This window comes from Rhea pennata, chromosome 11, assembly GCF_028389875.1.
Source record: "Rhea pennata isolate bPtePen1 chromosome 11, bPtePen1.pri, whole genome shotgun sequence".
Taxonomy (NCBI): Eukaryota; Metazoa; Chordata; class Aves; order Rheiformes; family Rheidae; genus Rhea; species Rhea pennata.
Window position 1 is genome coordinate 9,345,414 of NC_084673.1, and position 22,016 is coordinate 9,367,429.

Genomic DNA, 22,016 nt, shown 5'->3' on the forward strand with positions numbered 1-22,016 from the left:
AAAAACCCCATTTCTGCTGCAGATTTTGTATCTGTAATTAATTCAGACACTGCTGAATTCAGAAATTTTGGCAACCTGGTATTTATTAAAAAAAAAAATAAGACAAGTTTGGAAAATGTCGGTTCAACATGAATTTACTGATTTTGAACATGACACTTAGTATTCTTCTACAAATTTTCCTCTGAAGTGTACTATGCTGCAGTTCTATGTTAAACAAAGATATAAAAATTAACCATTCAGATGAGAATAGTTCAGTGACATTACTTAACAATAACCCACACTTTCTGTGACTTTCACATTGCATTTGCAGTTTCAGTATCAATATTTTTTCAAGACTTTTTAAACATTACCAATACATACATTTTTGCACATAGATGCAAACTAAACTATGATTTTTATAGAGACACTGTTTTTACTGCTTTTACTGTGATTTATTGGAGAAAATATTATAGATTTTATAATTGGTGATTTCTTTCCATATAGATAAAACTGAAGTTTTTACTTAATGCATTCTGGAAAGTGTCTCAAGAAGGTAGAGCTGATTTTTAACTGTTGTTTATGTATTTGGTTTCAAGAGGACTGAATAAACAAATCCTTAGCCTGTTAAGCTCAGAAAGCATCACTGTATCTGTGTTAACTAACATACTGATCTGTCTGGACATCAGCAAAACTTAATATTCGTGTAAGATGACAGATGAACTGAAGATCTCCATTTGACAGATTTGTGCCTTCCAGCTTAAGTCTATCATCCTTTCCACATGGAGACATGCTAAGTCATACATTATTGCTTTATGACAGCTAGTGTGAAAATCAGAGCCTCGAATGCAGAAAGATATAAGAACTTGTCCCTCACCCTAACTCACTGAACTTCTCATGCCTAGAAGCAAGGCTTTCTCCTCCAGTCTTCAGTCAATCCCCTAAAGGGATGTTAGGATAATGGAACTTGACAGTTTTACAGTAAGGATGCCATAAACCACCCTAAAGAACCCTTGTATCAACCAAGAAGAAGCAATTACCTCAACTCTTCAGTCACTGAATGCAAACTACTACCAGTTAGTGGTGGAGTTTTTATCTACTTAGAAGCACTAGTTCACAGCTAGGAGGACACAAATCCCCTTCAAGAATAAAATCCTGTGAGTATTTCAGAATTATTCTGTTCATAAATGATCCTTTATTTGTTCAGATCTCTCTAGACAAATTACCATTGGTATAAAGAATATTTTTATTCTATTTGAAAACATTTCAGAAGGATCATATACTTTTTGATATTTCAGGTAATAAGAGGTTAATTGGGGGAGGGTGGGAAAAAAGGACTTTTTAAGACGACAGATATTGAACTACATCATAAACAAATTAAAAAATTTTTACAACACAAACATGACGTAGAATAATTTTGAGGTGAGTAAGGAAGCCATAACAAAGCATAGAGACAATTCTTTTGTTAATTTTCCAATGTTCCTAAAGTTAAGTAACTGAAAAACAATGTGAAGTGAATATATTTTACTAAGCTTGCAAGGATAATGACATACCTAAGGGACTAAGCCTAAACCTACTCACAATTTTACATCTATTTACCATTCCTGCCAGAGCCCACCAAGTTTTTCTGTGATTACCAATAGAAAATAATATAAAAACAAAAGTTATTTGGTCCTTTTATACATTTGCAATGGATTAAAAAAAAAAAAAAGAAAAAAAAAAAGAAGTCACAGCATTCACAGGGCATCATCCCTCAAGAGTCTGTGTTTCACTTTATAGGTTATTTGAGTTGATGTTTTTATCACCCAGACAAAACTACCTGATCCAGGGAAGAGAAATAGTGGTAGGTAGTCAATTATTTTCATATAAATTGAAAGCTGGGAAAATGCTCTATTCCACTGTATTTGAATTATTTCTTTTTATTCCAACATAACTTTTATATCATAAGATAACATGAAAATTCTGTGCATCTTTGATATTAGGGTTTATTTCACATTAAGTATCTTTACAATACGCAATACTAGTGGTTTCTTTTCCACCCCCTTTTCTTTTCTTTTCTCTCAGGAACAACATAACTGAGGTTACCTAAATATATCCTCTGCTGTAAGTCACTGAATCCATCCATTCTTTGAAGTATTTACCAAAAAACTTGCTGTGCAGAGCTGAGACCTAATTTATCAGCATTTGGAGAGGCCCACTACAAGTTTCTTATGGGAAGGTATCAGGGTATGAAATAATAATTTATGTCAGTCTACATGCAAAAGACAGACAAATATTTAGGAGTGGGCATTCAAGGAAGGATTTTGCACAGAAAAATTTAAGAAATAAAATTAGTATCAGCTCTAACTATTAAACAGAAGCCAGACGAAAAGGAAAATTATTAAGTTGTAAAGATATATTTACTTTTCAATAATTAATTTCTAGAGTAGAAGACATTTACTTACAAGGTTAACTCTAAGACCACTGCATCCCAGAGCTTATTAATTTACTGAAACTAACTGATCTCAGGCTTCCAAAAACCAAAAAGGCTTTTAAAGATGTCAGCTTTACAGAGTTGACATCTGGAACTCTGTGAAGCAGTACAAAAACCAATCTCAATTGAATCACATATTTGAGAGAAAGTGTTAGGAATTTGTGAATAGTTTTAGTGTTTTCAAAGCCCAATTTTTCAAAGAATTGAAATGATGAGGGGAGAAGCTGAACTTCCCCACAGTCCAAGACTGCAACTTTCAAATCTAGCCCAATTGCACAGTACATGACTGCTTCATGAGTAAATTAAACAGAACCAAAAATCCTTAAGTACTTAGAAGGTAAGTGCACCAACAGTGAATAGAAACATGCAATGGCACTTTAGCTTCTACAAATGGATATAAAAGGAGATAGGATAGGTTTATACGAACAAGGTCTGTTTCTGAAGTCCACAAGCTCAGTAGGTAGTACTCATGAGTGTTTAAGGGACTCTTAGAATTCTTGTCAGCTCAGATGGCAATTAGCTACATGTCTGTGGAAAAGGCAGGGAAAAGATGTGGAAAAAAAGAGGCTTTGTTATAACATTAGGCAAATACATAAACCTTCTAGCACTGACAGGGAAAGATGTTTCAGTTCTGACCTACTCCCCACCACCACTGATGACATAGCAAAAAACCTGCTCAACATCATTCAAAAGATATGCTTGTCCATCCTAGAAAAACTCTTCCTGTGGGGTTTGTTAGACACTGAGCTAGGCAACCCGTCCTTCAACTGAGACTAGAAGCAGGTGTGCTGTGAGAAACAGAACAAGAATGCAGAATATGAGCCAAGCAGATAACTGTGGTGTCTGCTTGTGAGAAAATTGTATCAAGGGACATAACCAATCGCTTTAGTAGCTGGAGCGCGTGCTTGTCACTGTATACCCAATCACTGCGCTGTGTATGTCTTGTGCACAACTCATGCTTGCTGTATCGATATATATATTTTGCCTTCTGATATGGATAAACGTCTTCTGATCAGAACCTATCAGGAGTCCGTGCAATCAATCCCTTCATCTTCCTACTAAAGGACAGTTAAAAGATGCCTCAGAAAGACATGTATGACTGCGTATTTATTAAATTCTACACACTAGAAGGTGGCCTCAGATCTCGGCTGAAGTACACCTCCAAAGCAGTGTCTCCTAAATCTGCTTTAGAACTCCTCAATCTATTTCCTCCCCCATGCATGCTGGCATGCAGAACAAGTGAGAAGATGCAGTACTGTTCTGAAAATATATTAAGTATATTCCATATGAGCCATTACAATGAAGATGTAAGTTAACTTGTCCTTCAAAGTTATGCTGGATAAATCCCTAGGCTAATTCAATTAAGGTACTCAGATGTTCCCCTTCCCCTGGATCCATGCAAGTAAACACTCATAATCTACATCTCGGGGGGAGAGAGTAGTCAAATGCCTTTTTTTAGTCACACATTTTTTCACCTTCTATATGAGCACTGTCAAATCCAAAATCTGATTTTAATAAACACAGTATTTCTCAGAAAATAAGTACTATTACTACTGCCTAAGTACTCTTACTACTAGGCCAGCAATATACAAGTATGTAACTGATTTTTGGTTTAGTGTCAGTGAATTTTTTTTTTGGGGTGGAGGGCAGGAGAGGAGATCAGTGACTAATTAGATTTTATCTTACGACAAAAAGGTAAAATTAAATAATTACTGTGATTGCTGTATCAGCAAGTCAAGAAAACTTCCTATCTCAATCAAATATAGTCCTGGATTTATATAAGACTAAAATGAAAATTCCAGGGATTTTAAACAGTTTTAACATTTCAGCCATTCATCCTTTATACAATTAATTACTTGGTGGGTTACTATAAACTTACAAAGGGTTTTTGATACATGAAAGTAAGAATTTTGAGCTTAAATAATCCTATTAAGTGTCAAACTAATTTTCTGTAAGACCCAACAATATTAATGAATATTTATTTACAAGTGAAAAGAGCTCAGCGTTGCCTGTTTTCTCACAGAAGGTGGATGTTAGTAACAACCACCATGGCTTTCTGCAACTTGTTTAAAGAGATAGGATACTACTGCCTTGTCCTTTCATGCTGCTGGAACCTACACAGAAGAATCATCCACATGAATTTCAGGAGCACTATCTTCGGCTGTGGCATGCTCTCCCATTCAAGCATGGTTTGAGAGTAAAAATAAGGGTCACTAGCCAAGGGGTTTCTTTGGGGATCTATACCTTCCTGTTTCAGAGAGTTCCAAACTAGAATCACTTCTTCAGCTTTCACTTGAAAGAATGAAAGCATTGAAAAAAAACAAACAAAAATACCTGTAGGTTTAAGCAGCTGATGTTTGGACACCACAGAAAATCTGGTGAGCACTTCAGTTAAGATAATATAAAATTAGTTATAAAGTTAGTTCCAAAGTGGGTAGGCCTCCACAAATTCTGTCTGTGTCATTGTGCACTGTGTTCACATGGACATCAACCATCCTTCCTCTCTAACATATGGGTTGTGGAATTGATAAATCGTATCAGAAGGAAAGGGAAGGCTTATACTAAAAGACATCACAAGAGATGATTTACAGTAACAAGAGGTAACCTTCCTCATCAGACGCAAAACTGGCATGTTGTGAGTCTAAGAATCTATTTTGTCAGAATACAAAGGTATTAACTGACAGCTACAAAAAGATTATAGTATTATTCTAGAAGGAATCAATCAGCTGCTTCTGATGATAGGTAAATACAGGAATATTACAGTAAGAGTAATGAAACTACAGTAATAACACCAATCCTGTCACGTTAGAACAACCACCTATTAGCACACAGGCCTGTAGGACTGCTCTTATTGAAAAACAGAATTCTCTGCTCCCATGAAAGCACAGTCATGCTTTCGCTCTAGTCCACTGCTAGCAGGATATAGTTGCAGATACGTCAGGTGCCTGACTGACAAAAGATACTGAAAAAAATCAGTAAAAAGACTTCAATTTAGAACAGGCATTCAGATGAATTGATGTGGGTATGTAAGTGTGACTCTCCACTACAGTGCTCTGAGTTGGAACACTGTTCAAAAACTGCTCTGGAACAGCTCCCCTTATTAACATCTAACAGCAAACTGAAGAAATGCTTCACGTGAAAACCTTATAGCCATAGCAGTGGCCTCCGACACCTGTAAATTTTAAGTGTATTAATCAGATTATAGTTCATGGTAGTTTGTCTTTAACATATATAAACAAACATATATAAAATATTTCTAAATACATGTGTGTAATATCAATGTATAGTTGTTTACGTATATTTAAATATAAATATACTAAAACAGTGTAACCAATCGCAGCATTCAACACTGCAACTGCACAGCCAGACAAAATGCATAAACATTTTACGTAAGCATATACGCAAAACGATTACCCACATCAAAGAGACAAACAAAGACCTGGAGACCTATGTAGCTGCACGTAAGAGGCAACCAAATGACAGAAGAACAAAACAGGCATAAAGCAGCAAATAGGCAGGGAATCCTATTTAATATAAAAGACACAAGACTAGCAAAACCAAGAACAAGCTGCACTGGGAAAAGATGGATCTCCCTTTCAGGAGGAAGGAAGAGAAACATAAAACACTAAGGATGATCAAGAAAGGATGGAGAAAAAAGACGACAGCTCCACTTTATTTTCCACTTGTCATAAAAAAGAGCTCTCAAGACTGATCACATTGCTCCTGGCAGCAAAAGTCAAAGATCCTAGCCATCAGTGCTCACTATAGGACATCAGCTCTGTGGCACTCTATACTCAAAGCTGATTTATGGTAAGATTGTTGAAGACTAAGAGCTTTGCAGTATTTAGTGGTAATAACTAATAATGTGTGAGAACCAACTATCATCATGAAATATGCTGTTAACAAATTAACTTAGTAAGGTCTTGTTTTAAAGTTTAAAACTGGCTCAATTTATCAGTTTTCTAAATACTGCCATCTCAGCAATCTCTAATTCCCTGAGGTAATATACACGCACATACACATATATTCAGTCGCAAAAATTTGAAATCTGCAGCTCAGATGGCTCAAGTTGTGAAAAAAAAAATATTCTACTCATTGGTGAACTGATATCACAGTGGCCCCCAAAGTTACATGAGAATATTGAGACTACAAATGATTTTTTTTTCGAGGATCAGGTTGCTAAAGGCATTAATGCTGGATCTAGAGTTGTGATTTGTGAAATATTCAGTCACCTCTTTCTTTAAACGAAAAGTAATGCCAGATGATTTGGCTATTAATAAAATGAATTTCATAGGTAGCTGACAGTTGACGAAATGGCTCTTGCTAATTCTTTCCCATTTTGCAGCACAGCCACATGGCAATGTGACAACTACCTGAGGAAAAAAAAAACACAGAAAAGTGCATTTTTACACTTTTCCTGTGTTCTGAAAAGCTTGCTGAAGCTTATACACACCCATGCACATGAATATATATATATATACTTCTTCTAATATGTATTTTAACCTCATGCCTACCTGGACTCAGAACTACAATCAGTTGGACCTCACACTCTCTGAAATCTTCCTCTCTCCCATAGCAAACAAGATCCATTCATCTATAGCTTTTAAAAACATATATTTTTAATATATATTTTAATATATTATTATATTTCAATATATATTTTTCTGCTCTTATTTTCATGCTGTTACTATTATCAATTTAGTATCCTGCTATCTGTTGCCCAGATTCTTAGTTAAAATGTCAAACAAAGATGACTTTGCATGCTACTGGACATTCCACTATCTAAAACACCACATAGGTCTATCTGTTCGCAATGCAACCTAGGAATTTAAAACTTTATTATAAGCTTATTATAATACCACGTCTTATTTTCCTCTCTATCACTAGTGATTAAGGCACCAAGAAATATAGGCAGCCTGTATACGTTACATATTCTTGTAGTCAATGACGTGAATGTCAAATAATTTTGAGCAGGAGACTAACAGATAGTTTGCGCAGCAAACAGGAGAAGAAGGCATTTTCAACCTCTCATACACTAATCTAACAATTTAGGATGCATTTCTTCCTTATTCTAAACTCTCTGCTTAAGACAATCATATGAAAGTAACCCTTTACTTTGGAATCACCTTATCAATGTCAATTTTTTTCTATCTATAACCAGTTGTCTCTTACATACCTTTTTCTGCTATTTTCACATTTACATGTTATTCCTTTCCCCCCCCCCCCCCAACTGCATGCATTTTTTGCCATTTGTTAGAGAGGGTAAAAGAAGCTGAAATATGAAATATCTGCTTCTTAAAAGCTATTGGCATTGCTATCATTGCCTTTGTGCATCTCTTTGAATGTCTCTCAGTTTATATCTGCCAAAATTCACAGAGTTACTTCAACAAATGGACTCTTCTCTGTTCTGGAATAGCTCATCAGTATCAATATACATCGCCTCAGAATCACCTGGGCTAAGTTTTACTGTTCCAATCTAACAGTCATGCAAGCAGGAGACATCGACCCCCAGCAAAATATTTTTATACTGAAGTCTGTCATGTTGTTGGTGGTGAGACCACCAACCAACTTAATAGTCCAAGAAGACTGATAGCCTAACTGTGTATCACTTGGAATGCTGGAGGATGTCTGTTAATGCAGACGTGTGTGTTTCCTCATACTGTTACACAGACAGATGTATGAATATATAAGCAGCTTTCCACAAAGTGAAGATATGACATACTGTAATACACCCTGGTATGTAGGTTAACATTTCAGGATAGGTATTTACAACGTACCACTACTATGGTACACAGCTTCCTATTTTTAATGGGCTGGTGAGGGCTGACAACATTTGTGGGTTGGCACTAACACAAAGACACACAGAAATACAAAAGAATGGAAGAAACCCACCTTAAGGAGTTCATAATGCTGAATACCATTCACACCAATGTCAGGATCAATGGCAGAGGGAACAGAATAGCGAGAGTTAATCGCTGTGTTTTCAGGGATAGAGATGTTAATAACTGTTGAGGGGAAGAGAGGTGCATTGTCATTTATATCCTCTATTAGGAATCTGATCTTGACCAGTCTGAAGACTTCATCAGGCAAAACAGCAACCTCCACCTCATAAAAGCAGCGGTTCTCACTGAAGATGCCAGAACACAGTTTCTCCCGGTCTATCCGGTTTGAAGTAGTGAATATCTCACCAGTGTTTTCCTCCACCCGAATTAATGGTACATCCCCAGTCTTATACACAAGCTTGAATTGAAGTGGTGAGGAAAGGGGCACATCTGGATCCAGTGTTAAGTTAAGATCTTTCAGCAAATTGCCAATCAGGACATTTTCAGGCAGTTCTTCCCGCACGGTGTAATTCTTCTCCTGTGCGCCAGACTGAAATATAATACAGGCTAATAAGACTGCCAAGAGGTAGGTTCCAAACAGCAAGTCCATCTCCAGAATGACTAACGAATATTCGTGTAGAAGACCAAGAGTAACTGAAAAAAAAATGAAAAGAAAGAAACTTTAAAAATTGCAGAATATTGTGTTCTTAAAACGATGGAAAGAGAATCTTAGCCATAACAAATAACCCGAACTGCTGCAAAACCTAAATTAGTAAAATGATATTTTACTTGACAATTCTTTATAAAATCTCTTACACATGGCTTTAATTAAACCTTCTCACTGAACAGAGGTAAGAATCTTAGAACTGGATCACAATGAATGAACATATTAATAAGTACACATAAAGAATGCTTTTTCCATGGGATTTTCCTTTGCTACTCAAGAAAAATCCTTCTTTGAACCTGCTGCCATGTTGTCTTTGACTTCTTCCTCTTGTCTCCAAAGAAAGAGGTGGGTAAGAAATTTGCAAGCATTCATCTGCTGAGAACCAGATCTTTTCATACTTCTCACTAAGAGCTGGCAAATCAGGAACACTTGTCTTTATTTTCCATCAAGTTTTACACTGACCAAATTACGTAACAATAAGAAAAGCTGGGTATTTTTGAATACAGAAACTTACAAAGGCAAGAAAATCTGATCTAAATGGGGGGGGGTCTATTGAACTTCAGCCAATGGGTGGAAACTCCATCTAACATAGCTATGGATATAAAAACAACGGTCCTTCTCTTTAGAAGAACAAGAACTGACCTAATCCTTGAATATAAACAGAAATACTACTATTCAATTCACTGAATTTTGGACTATATGTCTAAATGCGTAAGAGCAGTGGACAAATTCCAACACAGAAGGACAACAGCTGAACATCTCAAGTTTTCAATCCAGAACTAAAGATAACAGATTTTTCCTAGCAACAAGAATAAACTTGTAATAGTCTCACTTCTTCAACTGCCTACCTCCATGCCAGCTATGTGTCATTAATTTCCATTACAGTACTAATTTATTATGCTTCCTTGGGGGGTGTAGTGAGTTTTTCCTCTTTGACATGTGACAGTATTTAATACATCTCCTGGAGACCACCTGAAATAAGCTCTTTATCATTCTAAATCCACTTCGCTTTTGCATAAACTAAATGTTCTGGGATATGAATACCCTTAAAGTGAGGTATGGATTTGTTTGGGCATGAAAAAGTATTTTATGTTTTTCAGCGCAGTTTCTAAACAACCACACGTTCTCCCCCCCCAAGACTGTTAAAAACCTCAAACATACTGCAGGGTAGAAACAGGAAAGTATTACTTACAGGTATATAAAGATAAAAGCTTTCATCTCAGAACCTTTCAGAAGAGAAGAGAATATTATGCTATGTGGCATACTCTGTATTTGGGTAATTCTGCCTTTACAAAATCTAAGATAGTCTCAGACAGTCATTGTGTAGCATAGATGTTCAACAGGTTCCTTTGAAAAGAATTTTTAGTCAATGAAATTTCAGTTCATACCACCTCAGCATCTGCTTCTCATGTACCTGTGCTACTAACTGATCTACATTCTTTCCTTGTTCATATAAAAATTTAAATTTCTTTTGCTGTCTTTTCGGACTTTACTCTCAATTTTATAGCATAAATTTGTTTACTCTTGTAGATTAAGTTGCAGTAGTTTAAGAAATTACTGAAGCCAGTAATTCTTTTTACCTGTGAGTTACTGCCTTTCAGCAATACCACTTTAAGAGTAATTTCAGTCAACATGCTTGACTTTGCAGTGAAGTAGATTAGGAACACTAACATAGTTATTCCATTTCACCTTTGGAGTAGTAACCTACCTCTGACTGGGAGTAAGTAACAAATAAAGCAACTTGTTTTAACACTGCAAAGTGTATCTTTGTACATCAGCATGATTTAACTGTAAAGCATTTTCTGGCTTCATGATTATACAAAAGAAGCAACATGAAATAAAAATTCTACTACGCAAGTCTTCACTTCTGAAAAAAGACACTGGTCATTGTGGTAAATCAATTAATCAAGGATCACTTTGTGGGTGAAAACTGGATATGCAGTTTATGTGGCATAGATACCAACATCTGCAGGGTTTTGGTAATTCAGTTTAAGGCACAATACAACACTAGATAGGTATTCAGGAGTGAAGGAACAGTATAGTATAAACAGCTTTTTACAAATCCATTATAATGTTAACATTCTTTTAAATATGTGATTAAGGAACATCAGCAGATATTGATTATTAATGGCAACAATATGAGTTTAAGGAAAGCATCGTGACAATGGCGTGCAAATATACTTGCTACAATTTTTTTGTAGCTGAGGTGTTACTCTAATAATCATCATACCTCCTAAATGAATTGCACACAGATATTCAACCTGCAGCAAGAAGATATAATTTCAGCAAATATATTTTTATATTCACTACTGTTAAAATATATTTATTTACAATATTTCCATGCACAATAGCAATAAAAATGTTCTGGTTACAGCGAAGAGCTGATATTTAAATGTTCAATTCAAAACATTTCAGAATGGTGGCATGTTCTGCACATACCAAAAAGTGGCATTAACCTCCAGTAGAGGAGAAAAAGTGAAATAAAGTGCAATACTGTAAAATTGGAAAAATATACCATGTTCTGTCATCACTGGAGTAATACTTTAAACCTATAGTTCACTTCTGAGCAGGAGGATTAAAACATACTTAAATAAACCAAATTCCAGTACCTGTGTTAAACTACTTGGTGGCAGCACTGATATAAAAATTACCTATAAATTATAATAATATAAAAATGTTATATAGCGATACATATAATCTACTAACTACTCTTATACTTTAATATATTTTGATGATTAATAAGGCAATAAATGCTACTTTGCTCTTCTCTCACTCTGGTTTGGAGGTTGCAGGAAATTTTAATTATACTGAATAAATAAAGTTTGCATTTTATGAAGGAAGTTTTATAAGGCAATTTCAGGATGAGCACTTAAGTCTAACAACCTAAAAACTTCAGTAAAAGTTTTCCAAATCCATTCTGAAGGTAGTGACAGTACGAACAGATATTTTAGATTAAAAATAACTAGTAAGTAATCCAGTAAGAGACAGTTACAACCCCAATGGATTTTCTAGGGTTTATAAAACAGCAAGCGCAGGACTCAAGAGGTTTGTCTCCCAACCTGTGGATGAAATTTCCTAACCTTACATTATTATGCATATTTTGTTTATGAAATAAAGCTGAAGAATTCTGTTAGAAATATTAGTGTCATATCAAAATACAATAAAACCAAAAAATAACAGAATAGTATTATTATATACCACACTAGATAAAAGTAATGTTAATGTTTATGTTGTCTGTCATCACCACAGATTTTCCTGAACAAATAAAGGACATAGATACGTAATAAGTAGGCTTAGGAGCTTTTGTAGAAAACTGTCTAGTCTTGCGGTTGAAAAACAACCAACAATCATTTGTAATTCTTGAACTGCAGGAGCATGTAACCTTTAATAACCACAGCCATGGTCCTTTAAGGGGAAAAAAAATTCCAGTGTGATTTAAACTTGCTTTCTAGATATGTGAAGGAACATCTTATGCCACAGTGAAAGAGCTGTTCTTAAAGAAACTTATTTGTATGGTCATAGCGGTATGATGTCTGACATTTGTGTCACAGAACTGATTGGAATACTATGGCAACAGCAATGCAAATAAAACAGCATCATGAGGCACTCTAATAACAAACGATCATTTTGAAAAAACAGTTACGATATCAGAATATTTCTAATGGTGCACAAAATTCAAAATACCTCTTATATTTGTCTACATATTCACACAGTGCACACACGTATACTAGAAAGTGGGAGCTCTAAATATAAATAGAAATCTAAAAGCAAAAAAGAACAGCTAAAGAAATTACAAACGGAGATGACAAAGTCAGACAAAACAGGGCACTAAGAGTAATTGTCAGAAGCAAGTACATGAATGATAACAGCGGAAAAAGTTAGAGGTGAATTAAGAAAGCCAGATGTAAAAAGAACAAAAAAAACCCAAACCCAAAAAACATATGCTGAGCAAAAAGGCAGAGTGATAGGACAGCATGTGGAAGCAGGTTTTCTTCATAACTGTATACACGCAAAAAAAAAAAAAAAAAAAAAAAATGGAAAGGTATAAAAAGTACAAAAGGCTACAGTAGTCCATCTGTAAAGCACCTTTAATACGCCCAATACGCCCAAACATTCACTAACACTTTTAAGGTGGTTAAAAAAAAATTTACTAACAAAATTACTTAACATAAGGTAACATTAAGCTTGCCAAAGCATTTTCCCAGCTTTCAAAAGAACACATTCATGTGTTCACTGCTGACTTCTGAGCTAGGAAGGTAAATGCCTCTGATGGACAGAATGAAGGGTAGAAGTAGAGAATAGGGAAAGAACAATTATGAATTCTGTCTTTCATCTGACTATTTATGCACTAAAATATACATGCTTTTTGCCTGATACACTAAATACCAATGACATAACCTAAATATTATCATTTCTTCAGTTTAGCAGCTGTCAAAACGTAACTTGACAGGGAGAAAGAAAATAAAAACTATAATTACCTAAATGGAGTATGACGTAAACATAGATTCCAAATCTGTTCTTTTACAGAACACTAACTGGTCCTACCTGAGTCAAAATTCCTGTATTTTATTATAGGATTGGACTGCTATGTCTTATTTAACAGGACCACAGAAAAGTATTAAATGCAGTAAAGAGACCAGGTGTTCACTTCAGATAAAAATGAAAGATTGTATCTTGATACTAAGGTTCATATTTAACTAAGACTAAGAAAGATTTGCTAATACTTTGTATTATATACAATGTTATAAGTAGTACACAGTATCACTACAACACTATCAAGCTTTGAGGAAAAAGTTACGTAGACTATTTTAAGAGCTCAGGAATATTACACTGAAGTCTGAAATTGCATCACTATCCAAATACTACAATCATAACACAGAGGAAACCCTGTAAATATCATTCTCATTCTTTTTTTCATGTTCATGAACTATTTTAATTAAGTGTACAAATTCAGAGGTAATACACCTAACTTTTTCAATATAATAACCCTTTCTTTTGCTGCTGATTGACACTAGATTCTTAAATATGTGCATTTAAGACACTGCTAAATCAGTGTTTCTCATAGCAGAAGATCCCTGTAAGTATCTGCAAGTCACATGGGCTCACTTTGTCAGTCAGTAGTAGGATCAGAAAATCATTTAACTGAAATATGAGCTGTTTGTAACTATTCCAGTTTGCAAAGGCTTCCTACAAGATGTATACTGTCTACAGATAACCAAGCAGTTCTGTGCCATATGAGAGAAGTTTCGAATTTCTGAATTCTTCTGTTTAACGCTGACATAGTTACCAACTTCATTCTGTAGACCTCAACTGCTAATTGTTAGGTAGATGACTTTCTTGGTATTGCTGGCTTTTTTCTTTTTCTGTTTTTTAACAGTTATAACAGCTATAAATCAGTAATATAGCTGAAAATAGGAGTATCTGTTCTTCACCTCATGTTCAAGAAGCAAATTGGTTAACTTATATTAACTGAAGTTAACTTTTTAGAAAAGTTGTTCTAAAAAGCAAGCATACCCTTCAGATGTATTTATTACCATTTAAGATGACAACAAGAAACACTGAAAAGCTGTTTTCTAACAGGAAACACTGTCTTTTTTCAGGGTGAAGAAACAAATGATAGCAAACTACCTTTATCTTATTTTCACACTTCATACCATTTCAAGCAAATTATTTTGCAACCATCATTATTTATCTGCAGAATCCAGTCCGTATATTTCATGATCATATTCAAAGAGAAAGACTTACCTGTCAGAGAAACATACATTATCAAGGCTCTCAAACTCACTCCCTCACATTATTTCATCTAAGTTCAGAAAAGGATTGATTTGCTCTTTTGCTGTTTTTTATGATGATGATGCTGATTTGAGTGAGTTTTCTTTAACTCCCCCCCCCCCCCAGTGATGAACAAAATAAACTGGAAATTCTTACCACCACTGGAAAGCACCACCCCATACACTTGAAGTCAATGAAAAAAAAAAAAAAAACTGAATGGGATCCACAATTTGCTTCAGATTCCATGCTTTCCTGATTCATAGTCTTAACTAAATTAGAAATAGTTTTTAGTTGTTTACTTTTTCACAGGGGAAGGGGAGGAAATACTCTTTACTTAAAGAAATAAAAAGTTAATGATCAAAAGGTAGATTCTTGCAGTCACACAAATGAGAAGTCAGGTTACAGAAAACAAGGACACCTTATTTTCTTACCGCATCAAGAATTCTATATTCCTAGGACTAGTTTGCAACTAATTGCTAATTGCTTATTAGGACTTGTATCAGGATGCTGGAAATACTGAGCAGAATTATAAATATACACAGACAGTAATCATGCTGTATAAACAAACTGAATTCAGTCACATTGGCATATGGCATAAGGGGTAACTGTTCCACATGAATCCCCATAAAGTTGAATCTTCTTTCTTTTTATTAAAATAATAAGTACAGCCTACGTTTGGGAAAACATATCTAGTGACCACTCGGTACATGTTTAAAAAAATACCCTGTGACTTATTTCAGAAAACTGTAACAATGTGGCATCAAATTTATTTATATACTGGTGATGCTGCTATTATCAGCGAAACAATTTTGCACCAGAGCTGAACAGAAAGCTCAAGGTTGAGCACAGAAACCCTGCAAAAAAAGGCGAAGATCTCCCTGATGATAGCATGGCTACACTATAGTGTATGTGGTGGGGAGAGGGGATGGGGATGGAATGGGGCGCTTGTAAGGTTGCTGAATGTTACAATGCCAAAGCTAACAAAACATAGCATTGCCAATTCAAACATATATTCAGTAAAATCCAATAAAATGAATGACATTTTATTCAAGTAAAGCAAAAATCAAGTTACTAATATTGCAATGCATAATACCATACTATTTTATTTGTGAATTTGTACATCTGAATACATTTTTTTATATATTAAATGGCTGTAACTTTCAGATTTGATGCATAAACAGATCTTGATAGAACAAAATCTGTTTATACTTCAAAATTGAAAATCAGACTTCCGCTGAAGTAAACAAAAGAACATTCACCTACAAGCCACTGGCTAGAGAATGTGACATCACACTAAGAAGTTACGTTAAATCACCTGCGTGATCATTAGATGCATTTCAACTTTAATTTACTGCTTTTCAAAATGAAAGTAAATCAGATTATAGTCACTTGAATCAAGTCCTTTGAAACAGTGATTGTCAGTATCACCTGCTTTATACATAATGGGTTCTGCATCTCTGCCCTGCTGCCAGTTAGAGGTTGCCTACGCCATCCTCAGTATGAAATTCTCATGAGCTAGCAGTCTAATTATTGTGTTTGTCCAAAGATAATACACGTAATACATGGATACACACAGGAACACACAACAACTTAAAATGACCCCTGAAAGCTCCAAGGAGTACCATGTCAAGAGGCAACGTGCACAAGCTGAAACACAGGAAGTTCCACCTGAATATGAGAAAAAACTTCACTGCAAGGGTGACGTTTTCAGATGGCTAGCCCTATTTAAATACAAAAGATGAATAAATCATTGCAGCACGTAAAACAAAAGATTCTTCCAACCAACATATGTGACAACATGGGCTTTTCTCAGGTGAGCACAACCGCCCCCCCCATCTATCTTTTATTATAATATAAACCAAAACTATGAACATTTTATAGAGAAAACCCAGTATGAGACAGAACTGAAAGAGGGATTATAAATAAATTTCTCTTCACTCACCGTCTTGGTAGGTGAGCCTCTTTTCTCCAGGTCTGTATTAAATCTAAGCTAGTTCAGAGGTTTAATTGCTCCCCCTACAGGCCCTCAGGTCCTTTCCAGAAAACCTCTCCTTCCTGTCACCTCAACGCAAAGGCAAACCTACCATCTTTAGCTTCAGAAGGCCTCGCACCAAAAATTGTTAGAAGCAGGGAAATACCACGATTTACAAGCTCTCTTCTCACTTTCTCCCCCCTGCAGCTGCTTCGGGCCATGCTGCAGCCGGGATAACGCTCCCTGCGCGGTTCGCTGCCTCCCCTCAGCCGCGAGGCCGCGGCCACCACACAGCTCCCCCCGCCCTTCCAGAAGGTTCTCTGGAGAAGCATCCCCCTTGCCCTCGCCCAGCCTCCTGCCGCCATTTGCTGCCACTTGCCGCCATTTTCCACCACGCACCCTCCTCAGACCTAGCGGAGCAGCCTCCCTTGCTGCCAGTCATGACCCGGTAAGGGGGCCACTTTTAATCAGACACAAGCTATGTAAACGCGATACCGCCCAGCTGTGCTATAGGCATGCACGGAGTCTTTTGCCCTAGCTGGCAGTCAAAGAGGTTGGGGACAAAAGGAAGCTGTAGTTTTTGGAAATTTTTATGTGAGTAAGCATTCTCTCTGCAAATGCTCTCTGCAAGTTCCAAGTTATCACAGTCTGGCCTACATATAGTTCTGTGTTTCACAGGTTCAATTGGATAAATTATTCTGTGCTTGCTTTCTCAAAGCTACTTTAGTGCAACACTGCTGGTACAGACTTTAAGTGGCATGAGAAAAAATCCCTGTATTTAGAATCTGTAAAGCACTTCAGGGATCTTTCAAAATGAACGGTGCTATAGACATAAAAGGTATTAGGAAGAGCAGCTGCAGCCTTGCATGGTATTAGAAAAATCTATGAGAAAAAGTGAACCACCGTTTCTCCATTAACTACAGAAAATTATAGCAAAGAAAATGAAAAGCGATTTGGTATAAGATCTCTTGTGATGTATTAAGTGGGAGAGCAATAGCATCTGAGTCTGATCCCAGTTCATTATAGTTAATAGGATTAAGATCAAGCCTTACTTACTAATTCATATCTCACACTATTAAAGGCATGAATTTACCTCTCATGGCCTTAAATGTATATAAAATATGTATATAAAATATACATATTTAAAAAATCAAATTCAGAAACATCTTTTCATTATTTCCTTGTGACCCAACTCCATTTGTTTTTAATTACCTGTTGTTATTACTCTGATTCTTACAAGTTTTTCTAATGAAGAATTCTCTCCTTGTCGTATGTTTGTAGCACAAAATGACCCTGATTTGTAAGTAATTAATGATAACAATAATAAAAATAATAGTTACTTCATACTCTGATTTCTGCAAAATCATTTTTTCACATTATTTGATGTAACTTTCAGACAAAAGATGCATGGCAGGTTATGCACGAACTGCAAAGAAATCTAATTTAACACTACATACTAATGGAGTAGGACTGAACTTTTCATGACTTGATATTAACTCATACATGACTAAAGATATAACTGCTTTTGAAAAGTGAATTAATTAGCTGCTATATTTTAAATAAATTTCTTGTGACTAAAAGTTATGTCTTACTGGTATATAAAAAGAGGACTGCTTTAATTGCATACTTTCTATAGGCCGAAATGTAAAATATTTTTTTATTATTATTAGGAGAAAAAAAAATCACCATAATATTTTAACTGCTCTGGTAAAATATTTTCTATGATGTGCATAGCTCCTTTCACCCTGACAGATCCCAAAACTGCAAACACATGGATTGCTTCTCAAAGCACTGAAATTCTCTGCCAGGAGCAGTACACTAAATGATTCTGGAAAGGTAGCTGAAAACTAAATTATCCGGTGGAAATGATGGAGTTGGAATAGCTCTTTAGACTTAAGCAACTACCAAAATTCAATGGGACTACTTGTACAAAAGATACTTGGTAAACAGAGTCAAAGAATCAGATGAAACTGCATTATAAGGATACTTGAAAATGTGTTACATCAGTGTGTTGGGCAGGACCTGATTCTCCACTTTGAATTTTGTTTTGCTGTACAATAAATCTGGTGGGGGATGGTACAATAAAAAAGTGGGGGATGAGATCAACAATTTTCTCTTAAATTGATTCAAAGCCCAATAAAATCAGTGGTACTTCCTGTAAGGCCTACACAGTCTGCCAAAACTAAACCTTAATTTAAGCATGAAGTGAGCCTATGTATCTCAGTAACATATCTTTATTAAATATTTGCATAGAATGTGATCTGTCAGCATAGAATACCTCATTCTAGATTTTATTACAAATGTCAGGCCTTAACAAAGCAAGCTCTTGACTGTAAAATACCTTTGTAAAGTCAATGCTTAACAGAATATCAAAAAAATTGTATTTTTAATGTTTGCCAAGATGCGTAAGTTTAACTAAGATACTATGACTCCTTCATAGACCAGTTCTCAAATGAAAAATGTGCAGTTTTGCATTTCTTCACTGCATCCTCACTGAACTTGTCAGTAGTCAGTATGAAATAAAAGAGTTTTTGTAAAATGGACAAAATATTTCTAGCTAGAAATATACATTTCCATTGACTCAATGTGCCCAGCTACTGCTAATGATGTCTAGACACAACTGAGATAGGATAGACTGGGGCTTTTGATCTAGAATAGGAAAGTTTGGGATACTATTTCCAATCCTCCCTGTCTCCTGGATTCTTTTGACAAAGTGTAAGAGGATGAACAGCTTGAAAAGGTTGTTTAATGGAAAAAAAAGACATCACCACATTAATAATGAGATCAGCATACATCTATAAATAAGAGTCCTGTAGGTCTTCGATCTTCAAGGAAAAATATTTAGAAGTAATATTGAAGAGCATTTTCTGACAGATTATGGGCACATGATTGGTTTTATCATTATTGAGACACTACGCTGAGCATTTCTGAAGAAAATGGAATATCAGAAAATAGGAATTAAATGAGGAAAAATCTTAAAGGAATGTGAACAATGATCAGATTAAAGTTTCAAATAGATCTGTATTCTTCTTTTTCTGCTTTGTCTAATAGTCATGTCCGTACTCCGTAACCCCAAGTGAAAAAGCTAGTTTTGCATATAAATGGAGTGACTTCACCATTTGATAATAACTTATTATTTAAATTTAAAAATGACAGAAAAAGGGCACCAAAAATACCACAAAATCCAGACCGAACTTTTAGCTGTATTAATCACAACAGACAGAATCTCTGACTAATATGGGATTGTATCATTTGTAAATGTTATCATGCTTCACGTTTTGGTGACACTGCTTGTTTTACTCAAGTAGAAATGAACAAAGGTGTTTCAGTTATTTCTGCAAATAAGGCGTTTGTATTAGGATTGCATTGGAAGTGTCATGAAAACACATCAGATAGTGATAGAAAATATTAATTTTTATTAGCTAATTATGCCTCTAAATCCACCTACCAAGAAAAGGCATGTTTTTCTTCATAAGCAGAAGTCATTTTGAGTCACTTAAGATCAACGCAAATGACACAGGGATGTCATTGCATTTCACTTTACAAGATAAAAGACCACTAGTGATAAGATTAACTGCTTCACTCATTAGTAGTATAAGAATTAGTAATATTGATCTTTTATTAAATAAATAAAGAATAAAATTTCAAATCTTTAACAGCTGACAATGTTTATATAACCATCAGCAAGAACTCCTGCTGATTTAAAGTAAAATTGTAGATGCTTATAACTTGCAGAATTCAAGCCCGTGGTCTTTAGTAAAGAAAACTTGCTGTCTTGTGATAACAAGCTGTCAAAATACCAATGTTGTATTATATAAAATTTGCATTATATACCCTAGGCTAGGGCACATTTCCCGGATTTCTCAAAGATGTTCTGTTTTGGTATAGGAAATGGAAGTATTTAAATATCACAGTATTCAAAATTAGCCACAATTTCTATTACAACATGGTTATTATGACCAAAATATTGGAAAGAATTATGGCATAATGGGAACGATGTGGATTATTGTTATTGGTATACCTTATTGGAACTTAACAGCATTAGCCTCATACATTGTAAAGTATTATGGGATATTCTGAATTTTCTCAGATATGCCACTGTTAAAAATTTTGAGTATGATACAGCATCTTAGGTCTCCATTTTTTTTGCAGGTCTGTACACCTACTACAAATCCACAGTATTTCGTGTGACGCAGTACATGGCATCTATTTTCTGACACCAAGAGACAATGAATTCCTAGAGGGAATCTAGTGTCTCAAGATGATGTTCCTCTATGCATCAGTAGAAGCAAGCACATCTATTCCTTCACTAATGCTATTAGCAGCACTACTGTTATTTTTTTGATCATGTGCCATGTATCACAATTGGATTTTTTTTTTTTTTTTTTTTTTTTGACAAGAGTTTGAGGATGTGTATTATTTCTCAGACAATGCATAGTGGATGCCTCATCGTTTAAAATGGAGACTCGTTCTTTATAACCTGAGGGATACTCTCATTTCTTTAAAATCAGTGTAAGAGGTTTATGTTCAGATTCAGCTAGAATGTGGAAGCATACACTTTTTGATCAAATTACTAAAATACAAGTACTTAGAGCTCCTTTCTATCTGCACACAATGTTTATCTTGTGATAGAAAAGCTTTGAGATCTTCATAGAATATATGATGTCAGTTATAATGTACAACATATTTACTGATCGAGTCTACTCTTACTCAGATTAAAACACACACACACACACACCAGATTTCAGTATCTTTTGTGTCTTAAAGAAATCTATATAATCATCTGAATTCATTGCTTGAATTCATATCATTTCAGTAAGGTTTCAGGAGAAAGTGAAACAAGTAATTAACCTAGTCACATAGTGTCCTTTCTTATACCATTAGACATCAGTGCCATAGGGCTTTTTGTTTATTCATTTGTTGTTTTATCACAGGGACATTAGGGAAATCCAGTTAAAATCTATCTGCAACGTGAACTTCTAAGCTGATGACCAGAATAGTGTTCTCTGGAATGCAGATTATGTTCCAGTATTTGGTTTAGATGTATACCTTTCACATGGTCTCTGGAGAACACTGAAAAGGTTTGCACTTTCCGTGACTGCTAATATTCTAGAGTTCTATCAATGATAGCTTAAATTCAGATGATTATTTTGTCTATCATTGATTTATCATTAATTTGCATTTGAACTGAAATTATTATAAAAAGAAGGTGAATAACGATATTGAAATTAATCTGTGATTAATCATTTAACCATTTAACAGTATTATTTTTTAATCAAGGTTATTGAAATATTTCATTGTTGTAAATATTTAAAATGTATACAATTTGTTGTT

The 22,016-nt window shown here is 35.1% G+C and overlaps 1 protein-coding gene across 1 annotated transcript in view; it reads right to left on the reverse strand.

Annotated features, from left to right (window-relative positions):
• Window positions 1-22,016, reverse strand: part of LOC134145154 (protocadherin-11 X-linked-like) — an 82,677-nt gene that overhangs the window by 21,729 nt on the left and 38,932 nt on the right. Inside the window, exon 2 of the mRNA XM_062584397.1 lies at window positions 8,342-8,925. Within this exon, the coding sequence (XP_062440381.1) occupies window positions 8,342-8,881 (540 nt within the window). The 5' untranslated portion in view covers window positions 8,882-8,925. The remainder of the gene's footprint in view (window positions 1-8,341; window positions 8,926-22,016) is intronic.